The sequence below is a fragment of the Mustela lutreola genome, chromosome 5, assembly GCF_030435805.1.
Source record: "Mustela lutreola isolate mMusLut2 chromosome 5, mMusLut2.pri, whole genome shotgun sequence".
Classification (NCBI taxonomy): domain Eukaryota; kingdom Metazoa; phylum Chordata; class Mammalia; order Carnivora; family Mustelidae; genus Mustela; species Mustela lutreola.
Window position 1 is genome coordinate 25,948,045 of NC_081294.1, and position 23,520 is coordinate 25,971,564.

The 23,520-nt window shown below is 42.6% G+C and overlaps 1 protein-coding gene across 2 annotated transcripts in view; it reads left to right on the forward strand.

The window, feature by feature from the left end:
• Positions 1-10,332: 10,332 nt before the first annotated feature.
• NPR3 (natriuretic peptide receptor 3) overlaps positions 10,333-23,520 on the forward strand; it is a 68,320-nt gene continuing 55,132 nt past the window's right edge. For both annotated transcript variants that reach the window (XM_059173739.1, XM_059173740.1), the window contains exons 1-2: positions 10,333-11,820; positions 20,833-20,955. In XM_059173739.1, coding sequence (XP_059029722.1) covers positions 11,064-11,820; positions 20,833-20,955 — 880 coding nt within the window. In that variant the 5' untranslated portion in view covers positions 10,333-11,063. The remainder of the gene's footprint in view (positions 11,821-20,832; positions 20,956-23,520) is intronic.

Genomic DNA, 23,520 nt, shown 5'->3' on the forward strand with positions numbered 1-23,520 from the left:
AGCTCTAGACTTTTTTCAGATTTCACCAGTTTTTCCACTAATGTCCTTTTCCTATCTCAGGACCCAATCCAGAATATATTGAATTGCATTTAGGAAAGCTTGCCTTTTTAACTATTTCACTTGGATTGCTCTATAGAGAAGTTTAGAAATCTACAAAAAGGTATAAAGTTCCATAATTGTTCTCTGAGTCTGGGTGACACAGCCCAATAGTGGGATTATGGAACAGTTTTCCTTAGAATATGCTAACCACTTGAATTTTCAGATATACTTTGGTTTTAGTGCCTGACCTAAAAACTCAGAGACTTTTCCTTAAAGCTTTTTGTAATAGCTTTCAGTAACATTCTTAGTTTCTTAGTTTTCCAGAGAAACCTGCTTCCAAGTAACTATGTTAGTGCTACTCGGAACTCCGCCGTCCTCCTGTCTGATGACTTCCTTCCACAAGCTTTTACTGTTCTCTTCATCTCTGTTCCTATTGCTATCACCTGAGTCCATCCAGGAAAAGATTATTTCACATCTGGATTTTTATAAGTACCTTTAAAGGCTCTTCTAATCTCTAGACTGCCTTCAGTTCCAAACTCATCTTTAATGTCAAGACCAGACTGACATTTTAAAATCATTAGCTTCATCATATGGACCCTTGCCTAAAAATCTTAAGGCTCTGCTCGATGATTTCAGGAGAAGTATTCAAGCTCTAAACGTTATTAAAATCTTGCCCTATTCTTTTTCCATTTCATTTTCCTATGACCCCTTCACCTCAATGAGTCCATTCCTCTGAGACCAGCCAGGCTAACTGACTCGGAGTTCATGCTTACGAGACTTCCCTTATTTAGGATGTCCATTGTCCTCTCCTTTCTGTGCCCAGATATTTTCCATTTTTAAAAGAATGTTTCAAGGTTTATCTGATTGTTCTCCAGGGTGTGTAAAGAGTAATTCTCTTCTCTTAGTATTTTGGAAACTCTAGTGTTTATCGTGTGTCCTGGTGAGCAGGGGAAGCTGATTTGTAGTTCCAATTACTTCCCTTCTTTGTGTCCTTTAATTTTGTTATTCCTGCCAGCCACCTGTACACAGTCTCTGTGTAGGCAAGATTCTCTTGCCTTGTGCTCCCTGGGTACAACTGAAACAAGGATAGGGCTTCAAAAGCCTTTCTGTGAAACAGGCAAAAAACAAAAGGAAAATAAATACCAAGTTTCAAAAAGCCACAAATAGCCCAATGTACATAGTACAAATTACTCGGTCTACCTTGATGTATTAGTTAGGATTAGGTTCAAATGTATTGGCTTAAAACTCAAAGGATGGCTTGAAAATATAGTTTGTTCATTCTTGTAAAAAAGAGGTCTACCAGTCTATCACTGGGGAGTCAGATACTGATTTTCCTATTCCACCATCCTTGGCACAAGGGCTCCATCCCCAAAATCATTTCATAGCCTTAATGTGACTGCTGGAGCTCTAGCCAACATGCACATGCTCCAGAAAGGGAGAAGAGAAATGGCCAACAGAGTCAGAGTATGACCCCCTTTATGAGACTGACACGCTACCTACTGCGCTAACGAGGCACCTTATGACCCCCTTTAAAGAGCCTTCCTGGAACTCTTACCCAACAACTAATTTCCACTTACATATGACTAGCCATGTTTCTTATTTTTTTAATATTTTGTTATCTTTTTCAAGATTTTTTAGAAAATATTTAATCAATCAATTAATTAATTAACTTAGCCATAGGTGGAGGGGTAAAGGGAGAGGGAGAGGCATCTCAAGCAGATTCTGTGCTGAATGAGGAGCCTGCAGTGGGGCTGAATCTCATGACCCTGAGATCATGACCTGAGCTTGACCATACAAGAGTCATACATTTAATTTACTGAGCCACCAGCTGTCCCTATCTTTTTCAAGTTTTTATTAAATTCCAGTTTATTAACATACAGTGTAATATTAGTTTCAAGTATAGGATTTAGTGATTCATCACTTAGGTACAACACCCAGTGCTCATTACAACAAGGGCCCTCTTTAATACCCAGCACCCACTTAGCCCATCTCTCTGCCCACCTTGCCCCCAGGAATTCTCAGTTATTCTCTGTAGTTAAGAATCTATTTTCTGGTTTGCCTCTCTTTCCCCTCACCCATGTTCATTTGTTTTGTTTCTTAAATTCCACATCTGAGTGAAATCATATGACTTACTTCATTTTGTATAATACTCTTTAGCTCCATCCATGTTGCAAATGGCAAGATTTCATCCTTTTTAATGCCCAAGTAACATTCCTCTGTGTGTGTGTGTGTGTGTGTGTGTGTGTGTGTGTGTGTGTGTGTATCCCCCACATCTTCTTACCAATTCATCAGTGGATAGATACTTGGGCTGTTTCCACAGTTTGGCTATTGTAGATAATGCTGCTATAAACATTCGAGTATACCTTTGAATTAGTATTTTTTTAATTCTTTGGGTAAATATCTAGTTGTGCAATTGCTGGACCATAGACTAGCACTATTTTTAACTTTTTGAGGAAAATCCACACTGTTTTCTAGAGTGTGATTAGCCATATTTAGCTTCTCACATTACCATACTTAGTTTCAAGGGAGGCTGATCAATATAATTTTTCATTAGAGAAGATTGCTGCTTTGAATAAAATGGGGTTCTATTAATAAGGATGAAGGGAAGAATGGATATTGGGTGGACAACTAGCCTTCTCTGCTGCAGATTGCTTCTATGGCTGAGAATCCCTGTTCAGTATATATCCTCTAGTTCCAAAGCTCAAAGTCTCATTGTCTGTTTTGTTTGTACCTTGAACTTTTCTCTAGTCTCCATGTTGGAATATTGTCTTAGAACCCATTAACTGGTGTCCCCTCAATCTCCTGGGTTCTGTCTTAAGCCATTAAGTTTTGGGGTAGTCTCTTATGCAAAAACAGAACTTAGCCATCTTGGATACTACTCAGAGATGTTGTACCCTGGGTTAGGATTGTGGATTGGTCATACCTACTAACCACAAAGCTATAGTTTTAAGAAAATATGCTTTAGTAAGCACTTGTTCTGGTCATTCAATATCCCTTTCTCTCTCTTTTGGTAATAATATTGGGATTTTAGTTAGGGCCATCATTTATTTAGTTCTCACATGTGATTCCTTTGGTGACTATAGTTAGTAATACCGGACTGTATACTTGAAAGTTGTTAAGAGATTTTGAGCATTCTCACCAAACGCACAAAACGAGTTAACAAAATGAGGTGATATATGCATTAATTATCTTGATCTTGATAACTAGTCCACCATGTATATGTATCTCACATCATTATATTGTCCACTTTAAGTATGTATAGTGCTCAAGAATTACTCCTCATGCTGTGAAGTGTGTAAACCTGGCGATTCACAGACCTGTACCCCTGGGGATAAAAATATATGTTTATAAAAAAAAAAAAGAATTACTCCTCAATAAAGCTGGAAAAAAAGAGACGGCCTATTCTAAAAATTAAACAAACATAATGATATAAATTTTTCACCTAATAGTTAAGGTCTATCCTTGTTACTCTTTATGAAAATAAGAAATAGTATAATACAATTTCCATATTGGAATGACACAGGCATGCCCAAGAAACACTTTTTCAAGAATCTAAGACCTGTCTGTGGCAGATATTGAACACATAAAGAGGATCCTATGGAGTAAAGGGAATGTGAAGAGACCCATGAAGGAGAGAAAATAAAACAAGAATCTCACAGATCGATACGTGCCAGATTGAGTGTGCCAAGAACTGATTTATGGTTAATTAAAAAAAATGTACCCGAGGTGAAAAAAAACCTCACAGTGATCTACCACAGCATGAATAATTTGTAATTTGGGATCATCTGCCCACTCTCATGCACTTGAATATGAGACATTGTCCAAGTAGAAAGTCATTTCCATGTCATATCTCAAGATTTTCAAGAGTCTGCAATGCAACGAATTCAGGTTAAAATAATCTTTACTGTTTTCCCCAGACAGTTAGTGAAGGGCGAAAGAAAAGAAGGGCTGGAACGAGAATATTTTTGTAGGGTGGATGAAGAGGAAGAAGAACATTGAATGTCAAAGGTGTTACCAGCAATTGAAAAGTAACAATGTCAGCTTGAAGAAATAATTTTCTCCACTAGTGTCAGGGCGAAATTTGATGTCACAACATGATCACCGAAAATATGAGAGGGCAAATGTCAAGAATTTTCCTGATGTTTTCCTCATGGCATTCTATTCTATTTTAGTCTCATGTATCAGCTATCCAAGATTTAATACCTAGTGGAATGTACTTGTTGGAAAGAAATAAAAAATTATACCTCACAACATTGCACATGGTGTAACAAAAATTTTCCTCATCACCTTAAATTCCTGTTCATAGCATTACAAGATATTGTACTGACTTTTTTTTTTTAAGGATACTGCATTTTCCCCATTAGCAAGGAAGTGATCAAGAATTGAATATGAGTGAATAGATACTGGTGTATCAATGTGTGAATACCTCTTAAAATTGGTATTTAGGTTTTTGGGCCTCTTACATTGTTTGCACATTAAGAAATCCAACATGGTCATATCTGAATGTGCTGAAAATTATGAACTTATAAGCTTATATATATGAATTTGTATCTATGACTGAATTTGTCTTTGAATTATCTTTTTTCCTATAATTGCTTTATTATTTCTCTTCTAAATTCTGTTTTGTGAGAAATTTGTATTCTTTGGATTTATCTTTGGTGAGAAACTTTTTTTTTTTTTTTTTTTAAAGGTTGTATTTATTTGAGAGAGAGAGAGAAAGAGAGAGCATGAGAAGGGAGAAGGTCAGAGGGAGAAGCAGACCCCTCAGGCTGGGAGCCTGATACAAGATTTGATCCCGGGACTCCAGGATCATGACCTGAGCCAAAGGTAGTCACTTAACCAACTGAGCCACCCAGATGCCCTATTGTTGGTGAGAAACTTTTAAATGTCTGCTGTATCCTTCTTGAAGGAGGGAATGTCGAATTAAAAAAAAAAAACTCCTCAGCCCTCATGAAATTTATATTCTAGTAGGTTAATGCTTGTTAATTTAGAGTACAAACCATTCAATATTGTGATGTAATAACACTGGAAAAATTATTTTTATAAGATGTTTTTATAACATTTTATAAATTTGATGTAATTTTGTCTTGATTATGTTTCTTTAAAACATAGCACAGTTGAGTATTATAACATGATTTTTCTATCACATAGAAGTAAGTGTAACTTGGGTCAGATCATAGACCCAGACAAAACTAATGAATGTCTGATATAGTAGATTTAATGAAGCCGTAGAACACCATAGTGCTTGGCACAATGTAAGTACCTTAAAAGGTTTCCTGAATTGGACAAGAGCATTTAGCCCTGGGCCTAAAATTTTTATTACCTGGGTATTTAGTACATTAGGATGCATTTTATTTTTTTCTCATTACTTGTGATAATGTCCACGATCTATAAAGTAAACACATTCCTTCCAACACAATCCTCTTTGTGTTTCCATGCAATCTGCCTCTTTCTTCCCCGTCCCCAAAGTCCTGCCCCTCTGTGCAGCTGCTCTATTTTACCCCCTTTTAAAGAAATTACTCTCTGATGTATCCCTTTAGTTCTCTGAGGCTGGAGGGAACCTGACTTTCTGGAGGAGCCTTTTAGATGGGAAGGGCAGCTGTGGGTGGCGAACATCAGCTCCTGCTCTCTTTGCTCCACTGTGAAGGGGGGAGAATATTGAACAAGATCTTGTCTCAAGCTTACCAGGAAATAGCTGTGGTTGGGAATATTTGCAGCCAGTATCACAGTGATTGCCAAAAGGGTTCCCCCCGGGAAGCCACTGTCACCAAACAAACATTATTAAGTAAGGTCTGGTGATCGGGCGATAGATAACTCCAAGCAAATTACACAAAAGCCACACCGTTTTGGGTTTTGAATTAATTCTTTCATTCCATAAACAGTTATTGAACACTGCTTGGTGTTGAAGGGAATTTAATATCAAGAGCTGCCATTTATCTTCCTATGGTAGACAAAGCACCTTGCATCTGTTTTTTCTGATTCTTACTTCTACAACACCAGGAAAATGTTATTATCTCCTGTGTAGAAATGAGAAAATCCAAGCCAGTGAGGACACTGAAAGTCAAACAGGTGAGGTGATAACCTGCGCTTGTGCTGGAAGGGTTTTGTGCGGGCCCTCTTTCCCCTGGGAAGCCCGGCCCCCAGCCCAGTACTCGAGTTAAACCAAGAGCAGCAGCTCTGCATTTTTCAGAAGTCTTTCTCATGTCATTTTGTTTCAGGACATCTTCAAAGAAGTGACAAGAGATTGTGGCGAATGGGAACCTAAGAGGGGACATACAGAAACAAATCTGACCTTAAGGAAGTAAGTTCGTTAGAGCTGTTTTCAAAAGAATCCCTCAAGGCCATGTTTAGCTGCAGTTTCTGGTGAAATTGAATCATAAATTTAAGTAGAAAAAAATGTAATTGCTATTATTTATAGTGTTGGGAAAAAAATCACAGATTTGTAAAATAGAAGAAAAGGGGTCATTAAATAGAGTTCCTGCTTAAGGAAGGCTAAAACCCAGAGGCAAAGTTATAATTTAATTTTTTTGGCATTCACCGATCTCTCTCCCAGGTCTTGAATGGTTCCCTCTAAAACATCAGCTATATGTTAAAACAAAAACCTCAATACTCATTAAATTACAGAAATGTTCTGAATTGTGTGTAATATTCTTTCATCTTTTCTGCCTCTAGGGGGAAGTGTGTTTTCAACAATTCTGTCCCAAGAAGGTATTTTCTTTGTGGGCTGTAGGCTTCACAGGGATCCTTTACTGTCCTTTACTGTGACCTCAGGGCTGGCTTCACGAGGCAGAAGATGTTTTCTGTGAAAATCTGGAAGGGTTCTTAACTTGAGAGGTTGCCACTGGGTTTATGAGGGAGAAGGTCATGCAGCCTGTAAAAATTGGTGGAGAAAACTTCCTTAAGATAGCATTTCTAACACATTTCAAAGAATGGCATGTTGGGGTTCTCCCGATCATGCTGTCTTTCCTGGTGGTAAAAAAAATTAACTTATATAGACACCAGACATTTCAAAGAGTGGCAAAGAAATAGCTGAATATAGAAAACTGGCCACCTTCTTTTAGTAACTTCATGTTAAAAAATATAGTTTGTGATATGGATGAAAACATTTCTAAATCCTATAAAAAAGTCGACTAGCTTTTGTAATAATCCTGCTTAGAGCTCACATTGCTTTTCATTTGGTTAATTTTATTTTGCAGCATTTCCCTGTAACTTTCTTTTGTTTTCATTCAGCAATTGTTGCCAGAAACAATGTACTAAGTGAAAAGGTTAGGGATTTTTTTTTTTTTTTTCCATTTCACTGTTCTACAGAATTGAAAGGAACAATGTTTAAAAACTGACTCTAAGGGATGAGTTATTTCTATTTGTTTTCTTGTTTCCTTCTTTCTTGGCTTGATCTATATGTTTACAGTGCTGCAAAAATGCTATTATACTCTTTTAATAATTATATTAGTGTGCTGCCTATCCTCAAAACTTAGCTGCATATAAAACAAAATTTTAATGCAAAGAATGTTATTACTTAATGAAAATTAGCTTTGTCCCCAAACCTCTTTTACATGGTATAATAGGTGGTACATGCTTATTTCTAATTCAATCCCATTTTAAAATACTCTCAGGGACAAAGATGTATTTAAGTACCTCATTTTTATTCTTTGGCCTTAATTCACCATCTAGTGAGTGAGGGTGTCAGGGGGTTGACTTCTGAAATCTTTTCCAGTCCTATGATTGGAGAGCTTCGTGGTATTCAAGAAATTTACACAGACTCTCCCCTGCTTGGAAAAAATCTAATTTGGTAGAAAGTAAACAGACGTATAACATTAACGTTCATATACTATTACTTCCTATAAATGTGCATATTTTGAATTAAAGCTTTTCTTTAAAAAGTCTAATTTCTATATAATAAATAAGTCCTGGGAGGTAAGATATAGCATGTTGACTATAGTTAAGAGTGCATTGCATATTTGAAAGTTGTGAAGAGATCTTAGAAGTTCTCATCACAAGAAAAAAGAATTTGTAACTATGCATAGTGATGGAAATTATAACTAGACTTATTGTGGTGACCATTTCCCAATATATACAAATATGGAATCATTATATAGTACATCTGAGACTAATATAACGTTATATCTCAATTGTACCTCAATTTAAAAAATTCCAATTTCTGCCCACTGGAAAAATTTAAGGGGTGCTTTGAGCACCAGCAAGGACAGTAATGCTTCTCTAGTTCTGCTGTGTAGTTTGGGGGCTCTTCCTTTCCACACATTGATTAGTCTGTGCCATTGAGTGACAAGCTGTAAGTTGAGAGCTCTGATGGAAAGGCCACGGAGAGCCTGTGATACCCAACCTAACCGCACTGCCCTGGGCGTGACCCCCGGTGTGACTGGGGCAGAAGCGTTCATGCAGGGTGCCACTGAAACCCCAGACTCTCCTAATAAGCCCACACCACACAGCACGCAGAATCCTATCGCCATTGGCCGGTGTTTCCAGACACAGGGCACAGAAAGCAGTAACAGGAAACCTTGGTTCCTTCCCGTCTCCTGGCAACCAGTTTTGAAACCCATTAGACTCTTGGAATTGGTGATTTAGTTCTGTTCTCTCTTTCTCCCTCCCTCCCCTCCTTTCTTCCTCCCTTTTTCCTTCCTTCATTCTTTCCCTTCCTTTTTCCCTCCCTCCCTCTTTCTCTCCAGGAGTGTTTAATTGCTGTGAAGTGCTAAATCTCGATTTCCAGTGTGTGCAAATTACCGTCTTTGTGGAATTAAAATTTTATGCAGATGCCTCTTTTGCTACTGTTTAGCAGCTCTAATTAAATAAATAAGATTTCTTGTAGGAGTAGAAAGGTCCTGCTTGAAGACTGAGGGATCATAGTGCATAATCTGAAATCTTAATGACCCAGACGGTGACCTGTTGTCCATAATTACGTTTCTGGTGCCAGAAAGAGCATTAAGGAGGTGCTGTCACTGGCCTCCAGTGCTGCTGCTTGAAGAGGCCACGTTTCCTGTAATCCCAATTTGCCTTGTCACTGTTATACTGGAGAGCAATTGCTCTCTTGGGGCTTCCGTGTTGGAAAGAAAGGAAAAGCAAGGAAAAGAAAAGAAAAAAGAAAGAACAACAAACAAAAGCAAAGCAACCAAACGTAATCCCTGGGGCCATGACATCGGTGATAACAGTCGGCTGCAAGTTTCTGCCGAAAGAGGGCGTTGGTCTAAGACTGTTGGAAATTCGAGGTCACAGTCTAATGAAAGACCATTTAAAAACATTTTCAATTTATTTTAATTTGCGGCGCTTAAGAATCACAATTCCCCAGTCTAATGCAGCACGTTCGCACTGCAGATGACCTCGGAGTGTTATCACGTTCAGTGGTTCAAGTTCCATTTGGAGCTGCCCTGTAGCACAGAGGGTATCCCGTGAGGCCCCTCTGACCACGGACTCCACGGCCGTTTCCATCCTTGTCTCCACTGCTGTTGTGGCTGTGACCAGTGGCTAGAGGAGTCTCGGACACAAGATCTTTCTCGGCAGTGCAGAACCGCGAGCACAGTGCCTCTCGCGACCCGGAGGAGAAGCGGTTGGAACGGAGGGTGCCCTTGCACCCAGGGGATCCTTGGGTGACGATTTAGGGAGGTCTCTTGGTTACCTGGTTTGGCACACAAAACCTCGAGGACGCCTCGGAGATGCTCTTCAGACTATTCGCCACCTCCAGAAGCCGAACTCTTCACTCGCCTCCGGGAGCAACAAGTTTCGCTTTTCTGCGAGCCGCTTGCCAGCTGAGGGTCTTTGCGTGGGGTCACTGGACTCCTGGAAGCGGGGAGACCCCAGCGCAAATCGCGAGGCCCAGAGGGAGAACGCGGGTGCGTGGCAGGAGAGAGCGGAGGAGAGGGAGGGGTCCAAGTACCGCCTGGGCTAACTGGGAGTTCGAGGTCCTCCATCCAGCCATCGTACTGGGACCTTGGTCCCCGCCTGACCTTGCGCCAGGGGACCGGGAAGGTCGGGTGCCCGCCCGAGTTGGTGCGTCAGGAGGGAGTTTGGCTGGAGTGAGAAAGAGATGAGAGTGAGCGGGATTTACGGATTTTTGCAAGGAAAGTACAAATTTCTAGGACCACCCCCTTCCTCTAATCCTGTTGTTTTTTTTGCACAGTGTGTGCCTGCGTTCATTTACTTTCAAACACGTTTCCCTTTTTAAAGCCTGGAGCTGGAAAAAGAGCTGCTGCGTGCGGGGCCAGGGTAAGGCGGGGGACCCCAGAGGGTGTGCGGTGTGGTGGGGGGCTCCCGCCTGTGCGGACGCGGGCGACTGCGGCTTTAAGGACAAGGCAGGGGCTGGCTGGGAGTTGTTGGGGTTAGGGACCCGGGGAGGGGTGGGAAGGTAGGGGTGTGGGGAGGAGCCCTGATGTAAGAATGTTAATGAGAGGCTCCCCAGCCCAGCCCCCACCACTCCCCACCCCCACCCACCCCACCCGCTGGAAATACAAACCCAGCCTCGGAGCGCCTTGTGTGGTAACACGCTCCGCGGCTGCCACGCTATTTAAACGCGGGCTATGGATCCAGGAACCGGCGCGAATCAATGAGATCAAACGCGGGGGAGATGCACCGTCAATTACAAGCACTTGGACAAGTCTAACTTTTTTTTTTCTTTTACAAATACGCTTTCAAAAGCAATCTTAGCAACGTCCAAATAAGAAGCCACCTCTAAGCAAAATAGTATATATAAAGGGAGGGCGAATATATATATATATATACACATATATATGTATATATATATTTAAGTGTATATATATATATATATATATATAAATCTATTGTAGGCGTACAGGTTTACACGCGGTGAACTTTTTCTTTTCTTTCTCTCTTTTTTAAACGAGTGACACTGCAAAGAAGGACTCTTCCTCTGTCTTCTGGTGAAGGGGTATTCTATTTTCTTAGAGCGCCCAAGGGGGCGCAGGGACCTCGGAGAGAAGAGTGGGGAGGAAAGAGGAAGGGTGGGTGGGGGGCAGAGGGCGAGTCAGCAGCGAGGGCAGGCTCTTTCCTGCGGCACCATGCCGTCCCTGCTGGTGCTCACTTTCTCCGCGTGCGTCTTGCTTGTCTGGGTGTTGTTGATCGGCAGCACCAGTGGCAGTGGCGGCGGGGGCGCCAGCCTCGGCGGAGGGCGCCGGGAGAGAGAGGCCCTGCAGCCGCAGAAGATCGAGGTGCTGGTGCTGTTGCCCCAGGACGACTCGTACCTGTTCTCCCTGGCCCGGGTGCGGCCGGCCATCGAATACGCGCTCCGCAGCGTGCAGGGCAACGGGACCGAGCGGCGGCTTCTGCCACCCGGAACTCGCTTCCAGGTGGCCTACGAAGACTCAGATTGCGGCAACCGGGCACTTTTCAGCCTGGTGGACCGCGTGGCGGAGGCACGCGGCGCCAAGCCCGATCTCATCCTGGGGCCGGTGTGCGAGTACGCAGCAGCGCCGGTGGCCCGACTTGCGTCGCACTGGGACCTGCCGATGTTGTCGGCAGGGGCACTGGCCGCGGGCTTCCAGCACAAGGACACCGAGTACTCGCACCTAACGCGTGTGGCACCCGCATACGCTAAGATGGGTGAGATGATGCTCGCCCTATTCCGCCACCACCAGTGGAGCCGCGCCGCACTTGTCTATAGCGATGACAAGCTGGAGCGGAACTGCTACTTCACCCTCGAAGGGGTCCACGAGGTCTTCCAGGAGGAGGGCTTGCACACGTCCGCCTACAGTTTCGATGAGACCAAAGACTTGGACCTGGACGACATAGTGCGCTACATCCAGGCCAGTGAGCGAGGTGAGCAGGACTGCGATCCCCGGCTTCCGGCCCTAACCCCACCGCCCGCGGCGGGTCTCCCCGCACACGCGTCAGCTCCTCTGCGAACCCTACTGTACCCCCTGCACTGAGGACCCGGGGAGGACGTGCACGCGGGGATTCGCCCGGGTGTGCGCTGTTTGGCGGCGACAACCTTTGACCATCGCCTTTCGCTGTCGCGGGGTGAATGCGGAGGTCCGAGGGAGGTAGTAGAGCCTGGGGGAGGGGCGACTGAGCCAGAAGCTCCCAAAGTGCCTGGGTCCGACAGGTGCTGTCAAATCACTTTGGTTTTTCCTCCTCTCTCTTCCTTCGCCAGCACCAGGCTGGTGATTGGCGGCGCACTCTCGGTGTCCTGCAGCAACCGGGGTCTGAAAGCGTCCCGAGGCCAGAGAGAACTTGTTGCTCAGTCCTTTACCAGCGTGCGCCCCCTCCCAGTGCGGAAGCAAATGCATTCTCTCCACAGCTGGCTCGCCGCTACTTGGCTGGCTTGGTTCTAAGCGTTTCCCTGGCTGCACCTTCCGCAAATCCCAGCTTTCTTTTAAAAGGTCATTGTTTCGCCCTTCTCATTTCTTTCGTGGCCCTTGTAAACGAGCCTCTGTGGTTTCCACCAAAAATTCCTCGCTGTGTCTGGACCCAGGCGACACTCACTATCCGCCCCTCCCCCCAAACCCCGCGGGATCTGCACCGAGGTCCTTAAAGCGCCCTGAGCAAGGCTTTGCGAGAGCGCGCGCTGGGGAAGCGGTCGCTTCATAGCTTTTGCACGTGAGCCCCAAGTTTCTCCCCGGGTCTGAGCTACCAAACCGGACAAAGCTCAAGGCTGAGGATGGAGGTTCCGGCAACAGGGAGCAGGGAGCGGGAGGAGAAACGGGTGGTCGCGGATACCTAATGACAGAAGACCCCAGTGCGGTCGCTTTTACTGCAGTGTAGGCGGCGTGAAGGTGGGCTGAGATCCCAGCATAGTGCGATTTCCTCTTTCCTGGTGTCAAGTTTGGGGTGAACAGTGCTCGGGGAACTCTTCTCGGCTCCGGGTTTCGGGAGCGCAGGCACCTGGATGGCCAACGTGTAGTCGGGCAAAGCACGCCACGACCCTGCGCGGGGAGGTCACTGGCGAGAAGGGCTGAGCCAAACTCAGGGCTAGTCCATGACTTGGCACGGGCAGGAGCCTGGGCACTGTGACCGTGGGACACAGGGCAACCGGAAGCTAGCAGTCTCGGGAACAGGTGAGAGTGGGCAGAAGGTCGCTGGGGGATGGCTCGTGGCCGCCCCTTTGTCCAGTTTGTGCACTCCGACTGGGGAGTGAACGCACTCTTGAGAGAGAAGAGGCCGAAGGTGTTGACAGTGGGGTGCATGGCCAAGTTTTGAGCGTTTGAAATCCAGGCTGTCTTCGCGGAATCCCTGCCAGACAAGCAGCGGGGTGCCGGTTTTGCTGATTATGAAAAAAGGCACTTATGTCCAACCGCTGCCGTCTCCCTACGCTCGGCGGAGAAACCCACATCTACTTCTTTCCCCTCTCCCAGTCCCCAGGTTAAGGCAGAGCCCCGTAGACCTCAAGTTGCCCTGTGTCCCTGGAACCTGATACTTCAGCTCTGGGCTTTCCAGGGGCTGGCAGGGCCTGGCTTTCAGGGCAGGAAGATCTGGGGGGAGGTGTCATCCTGGGGGCGCGAGGCGTGGTCTGCCAACGTGTCTGTGCTGCCACAGTCCTGAAAGTCTGAATGCTGGCGGTGACCGACCCACGCACACAGGGCCCGAGATAGTGGCCTAAGGGGAGCAGTCGGCCCCAATGAGGGCAGATGGGACCACCAGTCCCCTCAGCCTCACAGTGGTGTGACTGAGGCAAGGGGTAGAGGGACGCCAGTGCCCTGGTAGGCCTGGGGGCTCCCGAGAGCTCGGATTACAGTCTGGTGCCAAGGATTAATTTAATTCCGGAAGCCTCATACCTGTTCCCAGGTCTTTTTGCTGCTGCTGCTTCTCCTCCCTCCCTCCCTCTCTTTCTTTTTTGTTTGAATTTAGTGGTGGAAGTTTGCTGGGCTGAACTGTATGTTTACAGGTGATGAGGCTATTCTTACTCTAAAGTCTATTTCCAACAGTGACTAGGCAGAAGGATAAATATTCATAGATATAAAACAAAACAGTTTCTCTCATAAGGCTTCTCCCCCACCCCATTTCCCCACCCTCAGGTGAGAAAGTTGCTTGATCACAAGGCTCTCTTTGGAGATCTTTTACCCATCACCCTTCCTTTGCCATAGCTGGTTAAAGTGTTAAAAAGGGCTTCAGTTCAGGGGTTTCCTGGCATTTGACTCGCAGAGCACCTGCCCTGGCAAAAGAGGCTGGGCTGCTCCTAAGTCTCTTACCCCAGGCTCCTCCGCTGAGGTGTCAGGAGTTGGGGCAGCCCCTTTTGGGGATGCTGGGAGAGTTAAGTGAGCTAACACCCGGAATGTGCTGGAACAGGGCCAGGCACATACCGAATGCTCAGTCAACATGAGGTTTGAGACTGGTTATTCTTATTTAATATATATGATGATAATCGCCCTTATGGAGGTGGGACCGTGCTCTGGGGAGAGAACCTTGGCAGGAGGAGCAGATACTGCGGCTGCTGCGTGGCCCAGGGCAAAACATTTACCTTCTCTGAGGCGGGATTTCCTCCTCCTGGAACAGTGAGGTCAGATGAGAAGCAGGCCTCTTCACGCTGATCTGGTGTTTGCATTTGTGCTCACTCAAATATTAAAAACTTAACTGACCACAGTTTTGTCCTTGAAAATTCCGTATGAAACATCATAGAACCAGAGAGTGTCTGTCCCCCTTAAGCCATCTTTTGGAGATAACGTTTTTAGCACTTTTTCTGAACTTATTTTCATCTTTAAAATCATATCACAAATGTTTGAATTTCTTAACGGGTAACAACTGATAATGTCACCACCTCAAATAATAATATGACTAAAATTTCACTTGGCTATGTGCTGTACTGTAGAATGAAGAACTGAGGGGCATTGATCATTCCTTTCAGGGACTTGCCACTAAGTCAATAATTAAAAAAAAATTTCCCTGTCTTTTGTCCTTAGGCAACATAGAGCATCACCGAAATACACACGCCTGAGTCTACATCAGTAAAAAAACAATGATCTTTACTTAAAACTTAATCCTACAGTCCATGACAGCCCTCAGTATTCTATAGTCAACAATAAATTTATTTTTAAAAAGACAAGTTTAAGTATGACAACTCTTTCAAGCAATAGAAGCTAGCAGTTGTTTTGTCTCTGCATCTTAGGAAACGCAGAACTGGAAGTGGTACACACACACATTTTTGTATGGAGAACAGTAATTTTATCCTTTTAGTTATTAATATGTCATGGATGTGGCTTGTTAACAGCTATAGAGACAACAGTATTTAATCAGGACAAGAGTCACTTATTTTTAGATTTAGGCTGGGGTAAATGACCAAATGGTTGATCAGAATTTTTAAGCAGTGAATGCATGATAAGTATAAAATAACTAGCACACAGCAGGGGGAAAAGAAGCATTGTAAGCTGCAGTGTGGATGAAAGTCTTTGGAGTGGATGAGCCTTTGTGAACAATAAAAATAAAAGTGCAATCTCTATTTTGCTAATGAAACACATTGCTGTATAGTGTAGAAATGGCCAGAAAGAAGTCTTTCTAATTTTCTTTCTGAAGATACTAATTTTATGGGAGTTAGTTATACAGTTACATAGATTAGGAAGTCAGAAGATTGCACGAGTCTTATTAGGAACAAGCATTTGCTGCCTCGTACTTCCCATGTCTCACTTCCCAGAGGGAAGCATTTTCAACTTTGGCAACGATTTCCTTAGGTATTTGACTTCTAAATAACATGTGACTTTGATTATTTTAGTTTGAGGGTTCTCTCCTACCATCCCTGTGGCAGATGGTAATTTAGTTCTCTTCTCCTGCATATTAACCACATACTCAAGCTCTCTTTGCAGACATCCTTTCAGAATGGTTGTGTAAAAATTTTTGGTTAGCTCAACTTTCAGTGTCTATATCTTTATTGCCTTCTAAATGTTATTTTTAGTTGGAATGTATCAGTTATTATAATGATAGTTCCTGAATTGCTCTAGTTTTCCTTGGGTTAAAAAACAAGTTGTTTTTTTCTTGTTTGCTTTGTTTCTATGGACTTACAACTAAATCATCCATCAACTCTCTATTCTAAGTCCCTGAGGTGCTCCAGTTTGGTTATTTTCTAAGCAGGTTGCACAGTTGTCACTCTGGATTCTTTAACATACCCCTGCAACTCCAATTACCCCTCTCTCTCTCACAATAGATCCTTAGGTGTTCCTCTTTCTTAGTTTGTGTTCTTGTTTTGGTTGAGTTCTTCCTTCAGGAGCTTTCTCAGAAAGGATGGATGAGAGCTAAAGGTTGATACCTTTCATGACCGTAAATGTCTTCATTCTGCCCTTATGCATTATTATGGAATTCTAGGTTGGAAATCATTTTCCTTCAAGATTTGAAGGATTGTCTTATAAATTTTGACATTGCTACTAGGAAGCTTCAATTGATTTGGGTTCTTGACCTTATTGTTTGTTATCTATAGTTTTTTTCCTGAAAACTTTTGGAATTTTCTCTTTGCTCTCAATGTTTTAATATTGTGTTATGATGTACTTTCATGCCAGTATCATGCTTTATGCACATCAAGGTATTGGAGGGTGCACCTTTTCAGTTCAGAAACTCATGTCTTCTGGTTCTGAAAAAGTTTAATTATTTCTTTCAACCCCTCATTTGCTCTGTCTTTCTAGAATGTATTGATTTGTATTTGAATGTATATGACTTGGAATGAATATGATTTGGATGTTAGACCTGGATTGAAACTACCTTTCTTACCTCTTTTCTCCTATTTACGACCTGTCTTTTAAAAAGAAATTACTCTTATTTAGATATTTCTTTGACTGCCCCCCAAGTTTCTATTAAATTTTTCTAATTTCTGCTATCATATTTTCAGTTTGCAGCACATGGCATATATTGCCTTGGCTCCATAAAGTAACATCTCTTTTCTTTTTTAATCTTAGAATTAAATGGAGAATGGATGTAAGAGTCTGATGGAGAATACGAAAATATGTTTTTTTTAAAAAAAATTTTATTTATTTGAGAGACAATGAGTGAGCAAGCATGAATTGGGGGGGGGGAACAAAGGGAGAGGAAGAAGCAGACACCCCACAGAGCAGGAAGCCCAATGTGGGGCTTGAATCAGGACCTCGAGATTACATCCTGAGTGGGAGGCAGACGTTTAACCAATTGAGCCACCCAGGTGCCCCCAAAATATGTTTTTATTATTGATAAGACCTTTCAGAAAACATGGGTTTAGATCTGTTGCCAAAAGGACCCACTTACTGTTACTTCTCCCTAAATATGTGCCCTCTGCAAGCAGACATACACCCAAAAGAGGAAGGAAGAAAGGATCCAGCATGCCATTTTTGTTTTCAGACTCACTCACCAAACCCACAATTTACTCCTTTTCCTTTGGTGCAGGGAGAGGGATAAATGAAGGCACATTGAGGGATAAGGAGTCTCACCCTCTCAGAGATTACTCCAGATGGAGATATGACACTGGGGAAAAGATATCATCCCTAACTCAGGTATGCCATGTGGACTGTTTCTGGTTCTTTGATGCGGCTTCTGTAGACACCCCTTAGCACTTACCTTGTTCATTCTTAGAGTGATTGCAAAGTCACTTACAGAAGGCACTGGGAGTCAGATAGTGGAGGATGCCATGGGACATCACAAGTCTTTGGCAAAGAGAGAAAGAGACCAGAATGATGAACAGTCCATCCAGAAACCTAGAATCACACCATCATCCCTCCTTTTACAAGTTTAACAATTTGACCAAAAAGTGAGTATTTGTGTATTTAATTATACTTAAATACAGCACAAATTATCTTAATTGACTATCATTTAGACAGCCTGCAGGATTAGCTCCAGCTCTCTTTTGCTCCCCATGCTTTATTGACTGTTGGTGAACACTGGTCATTGTATACTTCTCCTGATTATGGCCATATGCTTCTCACACTTGTCCATATACTCTCCAGGAATTGTCACCAAATCCATTTTTACCTGTTTACTTAATATAATAAGTGTGTAATTTAATTAGTTATTATACAAACTGATGAAACCGGAGTAGGAGGAGAAGGCTATTTCAGTGAAAACTATTTTAAACCTTCTAACAGATTGTATAAAGACAAGTTGCTAAAAATAGTTGCCATTGAATTAGGCATGAATGAAACAGCCATAAGAGATTAGGGAATACCCTACAAATCTAGAAGGATTCTGCATTCTCTCTGCTTCGCCAGTGTCTGTAAGTGCTTGTTCCAACTTCAGCTGGGTCATAACGTGCATTATGGGGCTTCTTTTATGCAAGAAAAACAATATCTTGCCCAGGAACTTGAAAACCAGTTCTCACAAAGAAGGGTTTAACAGTACGGTCAACACAAAATGGATGAGATCTAAAGTAATCGAAGTCTGCTCAGTTGGACATACTGGTGCTCTGCGTCACTCTTGGTCCGTCCCAGCAGGTACTGACATTTAAAGAAAGAGTGTGTCTGTCAGAGGGTTTGGTCTTTGTGGTGATGGGAATAGGGAGAAGGAGAAGGGCCAGAGCTGTAAAAATAGACAGAGAGGTGATGGTCGGTGGGGAGGGGGCAATGTCAGGCAGAGCCCATACAGGACTTAGGGAAACTTCTGCTCCATGCTGAGGACACAGCTGGGTAGGTCCTGGGCAAGCACTAGCACTTTTATGGATGCTTAGGGTTACCAAGGCCTGGTGTCTTTGGACACCTGAATCCTTTGACTGACCTCCCCGATTTGGATTCCATCCTCACTGACATGCACTGTGTACAATTTGGCTTCTTGTCTGGCATGCCCAGGGAAATATTGATGCAAGTGTGTTTGAGTTTGTGACCATTGGGTTCCTCATTGAAATGAAGTAATCTGCATTTGAGAGTATCTGAAAACATCTGAGTTAGATTATTGGGATTCTGCCTCTAAGCAATGACTCTACTTTTTACGTGCTGACAGAATCAGATTCTATATCTGGGGGTTTGGGGCCAGACTCCGGACTCTGATCAAATGATCACAGATTGATGGGGACTGCTGGTGGACAGTCAGCTAGAGCCTCTGGGGTCCTTCTGTAGAGGCCCACTCTTGGAATCTGCACTCTTCAAGCTTGTCCAGCTTCAGCCTTTTCCTTATTGGCCACTCTGTGGGACAGCATGGCTCTTTTAATCATTTTAAGGAACTGGAATTGAATCAGAGCTGAAACAAGGGTCTAGGTCACAATGAGTGATGAAGAGTTTCTTTCAAAGCTTCCTTGCTGAGGCATCTTGGAATTGGACTACTCACCCAAATATGTAACAGTGTTTCTAGGCACAAACAACACCTACTCTCATAGTTAACAGACCTTTTGGAGTTTTGTATTGTTAAATCTTGTTCTCCAGAGTGTTAGCCTGCACAGCGAGCCCTTCTGTAGTAAGAAATGTCAGAGTCATGATCTAACACTCTGAATTAACATGCGTAACAAATGAATTATCAACAGGCACCTGACCTTCTGTGCAGGTTGCCAAGGCAGTCTTGGCCCAGCCTGGAGCTTGTTTGACGTTTTCAGCACCCATGCTTTTACAAAGAACAGTTGTATCACAGAGGGCTGGCGTGCATGGTGATAATGTGGGGACAGCCCCCAGAACCCTCTGGGTCTCCTCTCTCTGTGTATGCACTGAAACACAGCGGTCTGCATCATGGGGACCAGGGGCCACCGACAGTGATCAAATTAACTGGATAATGACCAGGCACCTGCTTCACACCAGCCTGGTGTAGCTCTTATGGGGTGAGCCACAAGTTTCTGGAACTGCTTAAAGCTTTTCAGACCTGACAGTGTGGGTATAAATGGAGAGAATATGAGGATGGACTTGGAGTCTTGTTAACTATTTCCTATATATGTTGAGACAGCTCGAGAAAAATGTTTCAGCGTTCAGACTGCAGAAAACTTATATGACTCGCTGCCTCCTCTGATTTGCCAAACAACTGTTCCCCCTAAAGCCATTCAGCTTGCTTTCTTAGGAAAATGTATTTTCCATGCTATGCAGGACAAAAGGCCGTTGATATTCTTCACTGGCTTATATTGGGCAAATCTGGTATCTTTGAAGTATTTTTTTAAAACTTGATTTTGAAATAATTTTATACTTTTGGAAAAGATGTAAGAAATTGTAAGAAACCTCTGGACAGCCTTTGCCTCAACTGTTACCAGTTGTAACATTTTGCTCCATATGCTTTCACTCCAAATCTCTCCCCCTCTCCTTCCCTTCCTACCACCTTCAAATACACACACACACACACACACACACACACACACTTATCTTTTTAGGAACCATTTGGGAAGTAAGTAGGACCATGATGCTCCCTTATTCCTAAATACTTAAGTGCGTGTTCCCCAAGAGCAAGGACATTCATTTACAAAACCACAGTATAAGTATGAAAAGCAAAAACTTTAACACAGATGAAATACTGCTACCTAATTTACAGACTTACTCAAATTTTTCCAGTTGTCTCAATAATGCCCCTTCTAGCAAAACTTCTAATATTATTATTTTTTAAGATGTAGTTTCACACATTTAGTTTTCTGTTCCTTGAAGTTTTTTAGGTTAGAACATTTCCAAAGCTGGGTTTTTGGCTGCTCTCCTGACTGGATTCACGTTGCCCATTTTGACCTTTTTGGTCCTGGGTTTAGATTCGTGCGTGTGCCCCATGGTTGGCGATGGTGGCTTCCATCACCCGGTGACACTGGCGTCTGCTCACTTTTTCCACCGTCATGTTACTCTTCTTTCCCTTTGTGATGTGACGGTCATGAGTGAGGAGGTGCTCTAGGTCTCTATTAGTACCCTGTTCCTTGTCAGATGTACCCCTCCCCCGGTTTCTGTGTCCTGGCTGTCCTGTGGGAAAGGGGTGTTTCACACGTGTTGTTTGTTCCTTCCTCCCCAGTGGTGATCATGTGTGCAAGCAGCGACACTATCCGGGGCATCATGCTGGCAGCGCACAAGCACGGGATGACCAGTGGAGACTACGCCTTCTTCAACATCGAACTCTTCAACAGCTCTTCCTACGGTAACTGTGCTTCCAGGTCCCCCCCTCCAAGCTGTCAAAAGAGGTCCCAAGAAAGCCAATAATTTGAATTACCTCAATAGACTTGGTTCCATAAAGAGGAACTTAGAAATTTGTGATACTGAACACTCCCAGGACTTCTAAGTTCTCAAGCTTTTCTACTCTGAGAACTCAGAGCAAGAAAATACCTCCTACTTGGGGTGCCCTCGGACTGTCTGGGAATGAGCATAGCTCCCTGCAGAGCTCCAGATGCTCATAAATCCAGGCCCTAAAGACCCCTCAAACGTGTTTCCAGCTGCAGGTTGCCACCATGACGGACGGTTGGAATATTTGAATGAGATTTGGGCATGTTGTTTAATAGAAATAGATGAGAATATATTGATGTAATAGGACATAGAAAAGTGTGTCACACATTGCAAGTGTATTTCATAAAACTTACTTTGGTAATATAATTGTATGTGTGTATACATCTAAGCAGGTTACACATAGGTTTGTAATGGGCTGCAGTGTGAAAATAAAATAACCATTACTGTAAACTGAGGTAAAAGCATTTTGAAAGCTACTGCTTCCAGCCTCTCTTCACAGATTACTGCCCATTAGGCCTCCTCTATATCGAAGTTTGATATCCACCAACAAATATGATTGAAAGCATATAATTCTTTAAAGTGGATCTAGGGGTGTTCCCAGTGTTCTCATTATGGAGGGTGTTTAAGGCCATGAAGATCACAGGTACAAAACATTTCCTTCATATGTGATTGAGGCTCTCTCTGAAGAAGACAGTATAGGACAGTGGAACATTTTCTCAAATACTGCACATTGGCTGCTCAAAGCTGAGCAATTATAGGGAGTGGTAAGTGTTACTTTCACAAATGGCTTGTTTATGCTGAGCTTCCATGTTCTTGCTCCTGAGAGACAGGCTCTAAACCTTAAAGCATACACCTCACTTTCCTGCTCTGATACCCTGGCTTAGTCAATCAGCTCAAACAATAGAGCATTGTGCATAAACAGATAATAAAACACAATTCTCACAGGGCTAAAGAGAAGTTGATGAAACAAAAGTAGCTCCTGCTTCCTGTCGTGGATAAGATTGGAGATTTGAGGCTTAGAGGATAATCACCCATTTTTCCTCCCTGCTGCCATGTTGTCTTTCCCCTTCTCTTTACATAAGCAAAGTGGTGGTTTTACTTTTTGACCCCAGATCAGAATGTAATTATAATACTGGCCATGGTATTGAGTTCACTGAGATAGTGGTAGGGAGTGGTGAAAATGAAAAACACTTATTCTGAGTATTGCAAGTTGGTAATGCAAACATAGTGTTTATTTGGAGAACATGCATGTGAATGCACATTATAAATGGACCAGTGCAGTGCAAATATTAGGTACTGGAATTTCTTGCATTCACGGGTAAAGCTTGTATTACTTTTCTTTGCTAATTACAATACATGAGTATTATAGAAAATTTGAGAAACAGAAAATCACAAGGAAGAAGGTAAGTAAATATTGATAATATTTAGAAATATGTGCATCTTGATTATTTTGTTAAAAAAATTACAAAAACATTTTTCAATAAAGTGATACTATTTTAAGGGTGGCTATATAGGATTTTATAATGCTGATATGCTGTTTTTACCTAAGCAGTCTGTTGTTTTTCAATATTTATATTGCTCGCAACTTTTTACTATGAAGAACAATGCTCTATTGAGTAACATTTATACCTACATATAACCTGTGAGATAAATTTCTTAAAGTAGAATTTCTGGGTCAAAAGTTTTAAGTTCTGATAGATCTTGCCAAGTTGACCTCTAAAGAGCTTTACCACTTGATGCTTTTGCAACAAACTCTAAGTTTGTCTGTTTTCCCGCATCCTTATGTCATCTAACATTTCAATTATTTTATTCATTTGAATTTCCATTTACATCCATAAGCAACGTTGTGCAGTTTCTTCATTTATGTTCTGTACCATTCTTCTTGAATTCATTCTTAGATATTATGTTTTCTGGTTGTTACTTTGATCATGTTCTTTTCCCATTACATTTTGTAACTGTACTTGCTATATAGAAAATCTATGAGAGTCCATTTATTTATTTTGCAAGAATTCCACCTATTAAATCTTCTGTCTCAATAGCTTTTTATATTATTTTTGTACAGCAATAAGAGTTTTTCCCCATTTTGACGGTTGAACATGTTATTTTTCTTTTTTTATTGCATTGGCAAAAACCTCCAGAGTTTTATATAACAATTGTGATCTTTTAATTTCTGACTTCTTGAACTGAAGTAGATGGTAAAGTCTCCTTTTATTTCCAGTTTATTAAGTGTGGTTTTAAAAATTGGAAATGAGTGGGGAATGTTATCAAGTACATTTGACCTATTCTTTTAGTAAATTTCCCAAGATTGAGCCATTGTAGTATTCTTGGAATTAAGTATACTTTTTCATGAGGACTTTTATAGGTGTCTTGCTGATTTTAATTTTTTAGTATGTTAGTTAGGATTTTTGAGTCTGTATTCAGGAGTGAGATTGGACAGTAGTTTTCTTGCCTTGAGGTTGTATTGCCAGATTTTAATATCAGG